This window comes from Zeus faber (assembly GCF_960531495.2).
Source record: "Zeus faber genome assembly, chromosome: 2".
NCBI classification, from domain to species: domain Eukaryota; kingdom Metazoa; phylum Chordata; class Actinopteri; order Zeiformes; family Zeidae; genus Zeus; species Zeus faber.
In genome coordinates, this window is record NC_137189.1 from 50,912,557 (window position 1) to 50,917,742 (window position 5,186).

At 37.9% G+C, this 5,186-nt stretch overlaps 1 protein-coding gene across 4 annotated transcripts in view; it reads left to right on the top strand.

The window, feature by feature from the left end:
• cd2ap (CD2-associated protein) overlaps positions 1 to 4,971 on the top strand; it is a 76,701-nt gene extending 71,730 nt beyond the window's left edge. For all 4 annotated transcript variants that reach the window (XM_079996543.1, XM_079996544.1, XM_079996546.1 and 1 more), the window contains one exon: positions 3,496 to 4,971. In XM_079996543.1, the coding sequence (XP_079852669.1) occupies positions 3,496 to 3,537 (42 nt within the window). In that variant the 3' untranslated portion in view covers positions 3,538 to 4,971. The remainder of the gene's footprint in view (positions 1 to 3,495) is intronic.
• Positions 4,972 to 5,186: the final 215 nt, after the last annotated feature.

Here is a 5,186-nt window from a genome sequence, read left to right on the forward strand (position 1 = left end):
ACAAACACACCAAAACACACACACACACACACACCAAAACACACACACCAAAACAAACACACCAAAACAAACACACCAAAACACACACACACCAAAACACACACACACACCAAAACACACCCACACACACACACACACACACACACACACACACACACACACACACACACACCAAAACACACCAAAACACACACACACACACACCAAAACACACACACCAAAACACACACACACACACACACCGAAACACACACACACACACCAAAACACACACACACACCAAAACACACACTAAAACACACACACACACTAAAACACACACACACACACACACCAAAACACACACACACACCAAAACACACACACCCACACACACACACCGAAACACACACACACACACACACACTAAAACACACACACACACTAAAACAAACACACCAAAACACACCCACTCACACACACACACACACACACACCAAAACACACACACACACACACCAAAACAGACACACACACACACACACCAAAACAGACACACACACACACCAAAACACACCAAAACACACACACCAAAACACACACACACACACACACACCAAAACACACACTAAAACACACACACACACCAAAACACACCCACCCACACACACACACCGAAACACACACACACCAAAACAAACACACGCACACAACCACAGTCCATTATTAAATGTCCAAACCCTCTACAAGTGTAACATAAAGACGAAGTACAATAATAAAACATCCAAATATAATTTAATAAAACATCCAAATATAATTTAATAAAACATCCAAATATAATAAAACATCCAAATATAATTTAATAAAACATCCAAATATAATTTGATAAAACATCCAAATATAATAAAACATCCAAATATAATATAATAAAACATCCAAATATAATTTAATAAAACATCCAAATATAATTTGATAAAACATCCAAATATAATAAAACATCCAAATATAATATAATAAAACATCCAAATATAATTTGATAAAACATCCAAATATAATAAAACATCCAAATATAATATAATAAAACATCCAAATATAATATAAATATAAAATGTTATATAAAAATAATACAACATAATATATAATACAAACATTAAATATAATATGATACAACATTAAATATAATGCAAATATTAAATATAATATAATAAAACATTAAATATAATGCAAATATTAAATATAATATAATACATTAAATATAATACAAACATTAAATATAATATAATAAAACATGAAATATAATGCAAATATTAAATATAATATAATACATTAAATATAATACAAATATAAAATATAATGCAAATATAAAATATAATACAAATATTACATTTAATATAATCAAACATTAAATATAATTAATATAACATTAAATATAATACAAATATTAAATATAATGCAAATATAAAATATAATGCAAATATTACATTCAATATAATCAAACATTAAATATAAAATAATAAAACATTAAATATAATACAAATATTAAATATAATAAAACATTAAATATAATGCAAATATTAAATATAATATAATACATTAAATATAATACAAACATTAAATATAATGCAAATATTAAATATAATATAATACATTAAATATAATACAAATATAAAATATAATGCAAATCTAAAATATAATACAAATATTACATTTAATATAATCAAACATTAAATATAATATAATAAAACATTAAATATAATCCAAATATTAAATATAATGCAAATATTAAATATAATACAAATATTACATTTAATATAATCAAACATTAAATATAATATAATAAAACATTAAATATAATACAAATATTAAATATAATGCAAATATTAAATATAATACAAATATTACATTTAATATAATCAAACATTAAATATAATATAATAAAATATTAAATATAATACAAATATTACATTTAAAATAACCAAACATTAAATATAATATAATAAAACACTTAAACGAGTCCTCCTTTCATGTTGTTAAGCAGCTTGTTCAGTGGTTAGAAAAGGCTGCATCTCCATCTTCTTCTGGGGGGGGGGGGGCACCACCCACAGGCTCACATCCACCCACATCACAATCACCATCCATGACTTTTTGCTTTTGTTTCCATTTGGAAATCAGGGCGTGGTCATATTGGGGGGGATGGTAGCTCAGGAGGTAGAGCTGGTGGTCTAGTCATCTAAAGGTTGCTGGTTGGATCCCAGGCTCCTCCTGCTAGCATGCTGTAGTGTCCTTGAGCAAGACACTTAACCCCTAATTGCTCCTGATGGCTGCGTCCGTCGGTGTTTGAACAATTGTAAGTCGCTTTGGATAAAAGCGTCTGATCAATGACTAAATGTAAATGTAATATTGAATATCACCTCCTCCTCCTGGTGGTGGAGGCTCCACTCTTCTGGGAATCTGTTCTTTGACGTAGAAATAGTCTTTGGCTTTGTTTGGGGTGGTGATGGAGGGAGGAGGCGGTGGTGGAGTGGAAGAGGTAGAGGAGGGAGGCGGTGGAGGAGGTGGAGTTGTGATTAGACTGGATGGACTTCTCCCCTGATCTTTTATTCGTTTTTGCAGAGAAATGCGAAGTGGAATCAGAGAAGCTTGCTGATGTTGTGTAAATGATTCATTTGGGTGAAGTGTGAACGGTTCACAGGAAACAGGAAACATGACACAGGAAACAGGAAACAGAAAACAGGAAACATGACACAGGAAACAGGAAACAGGAAGGATGAAGTATGATGTCAAGCAGCTTTTTCCACTTTCATTTTATAGTCAGTAAATATTTTATTTTGTTTATCAATCAAATAGTTGATGTCTCGCTTGTTGACTTAATGATTAAATCCTAAAAGCTGCTTCTCCACCGCGCGCTGCCGGCTCCGCTCCACCTTGTTGGTTTTCCATCGGGCAAAAGGTGTAGCTGGCACCTGGCACCTGGTCCTTATGTCAGCACCACCTCCCTGGAGGTTCCTGAGGTGATGTGGAAAGGTGACGGATGGTCAGAGACTAGGGCACTAGGACACTAGGAGCCTAGGACACTAGGACACGAGGACACTAGGAGACCAGGACACTAGGAGACCAGGACACTAGGAGACCAGGACACTAGGACACTAGGAGACTGGAACCATCACTACGTCGTCCTGCATGAAGCCATGAACGTTTCCTCCATTAAATGGAAGCAGCTGAGACTGAAGAACAGCTTCCTTCACGTCCTCCACTGTTCCTGTGGCACCTTGAACATGGTGCGGCGTTACCATGGCAACCAACTAACATTGAGGGGCTTTATCTGCAGTGGAAAACCAAGTACAACCAAGTACAACCAAGTAAAACCAAGTACAACCAAGTAAAACCAAGTAAAACCAAGTACCTGGCACCAAAACAAAGTCATGGAAACGTGTGTGTGTGTGTGTGTGTGTGTGTGTGTGTGTGTGTGTGTGTGTGTGTGTGTGTGTGTGTGTGTGTGTGTGTGTGTGTGTGCAGATGGAGCTGGAGAAGCTGAAACGCGCCGTCCAGACGACGTGAGGCCTCTGCTCCAATCAGCATCGAGCGTCGGCGCCACCCGGGGGGAGAGGGGGCGAGGACCAGGGACGGATCGACGGACCAATGAGCAGACAGATGTACGGAGAGGGGGCGTGGCTTATGGACGGACATGCCCCCATGTCTCAACCTTTTTTTTTTTTTTTTTTTTTATAAGTGATCTACAGAAACAACCTTTCTCCATTTTGTAAGATTTACTTCTTTTGCACATATTTTTTCTTGCTAGATGATGTAACGTTCCCCATGTTTTTGAAGCTATATATATATTTTTTTTTTCTTGTCAAAATGTTTTCTGCCAACACAAAACGAGGCCTTAATTAGAAAAAAACAAAAACACAAACTGTTGCTCTTCCCCCACAAACATCAGCAAACAGTCCTCCGCTGGCAGCGCCACGGCCTCACCTCCCTCCACCTGATGCAAGTTGATTTTATCAAAAAGGAAATGAACACGTTCCTCCAGGGTAACACTACTGTGCCTGAAACAATCTGCAGAAGCTGCCCGCAAATTATATATATATATATATAGATATATAGATATATATATATATGAATATATCTATATTTTAAAGAAGTCTACACTGACAGGAGCAGTCACATGCTTTATGCCCAAACTCTCTGTTCTTGATCCTTTTTTTCTGTTTTTGTCAAACTCATTGATCGAAGCTGAAGCTGTAAAGAAGAAAATCTATGAAATATCCAGACATTCCAATCATTGAAGTCAGAGATGGGGTGAGACGAGGAGAGAGAGACGAGGAGAGAGAGACGAGGAGAGAGCAAAACGAGACCAATCAATAATCAATCAATTCATCCTGAATCAGTAATGTCATCTGGTGCTGATGCTGCTGCTGCTTTGTTTCTTCTTCCTCTCGCTCCTCATGAAATGACTCCATCAAGCGTCTGTCTCCCTGCTCCATCAGTTGAGGAGATTCTGACGCAGGTCCCTGAAGGTCCCTGCAGGTTCCTGTTGGTCCCTGCAGGTTCCTGCAAGTTCCTGCCGATTCCTCAGGGAGCGCTCGGAGCCTCCTTCCGACCCAGAACCCTCGGTTCCACAGCCTCCGGTCCCTGAAAACGTCTCCATGGGATTTATTCCAGTTTCTTCGTTCATCGATGAGAATTTAACGCAACCTCTGATCAGCGTTGGGTGACAGGCGCTTCCTCTCGGGATTCTCTGTTTAGGGCTTTTCGTCTTCTCGGCCTCATTTGAACTCACTTCCTGCTCTTCAGTCCACGGAGCTCAGCTCAGTGGAGACGGCGCGACACCTTTTAATGGAATAAAGCAGCGCCCATCCACCTGTCCTTCACGTGAGGCCGACCAGTCAGGAGCGTGCTCTTCATCTCCTCAGTGGTTTGTTTACATGAGATGTTTTCTGTCTTCCTGTCTCCTACTTTGCATGGGCTGAGATTGTTTCCAAACTGAATAAATGACGTCTTTGTTCTGTCGGAACCGGCCTGAGGTTTTCTTCTTTCCCTTTCGTCCCCAAGATCAAAAACCAGCTCAACGCGGTCACATGCGTCCGTCCTCCCAAAATATCCCTGGTTCTTGGAATTTTCTCAAACTGTTGACGGGACATGGACTGGACCTGCTGCGATGCCTTGACAATGTTGTTTTCTTTTTTTTTTTTTTTAATTACTTC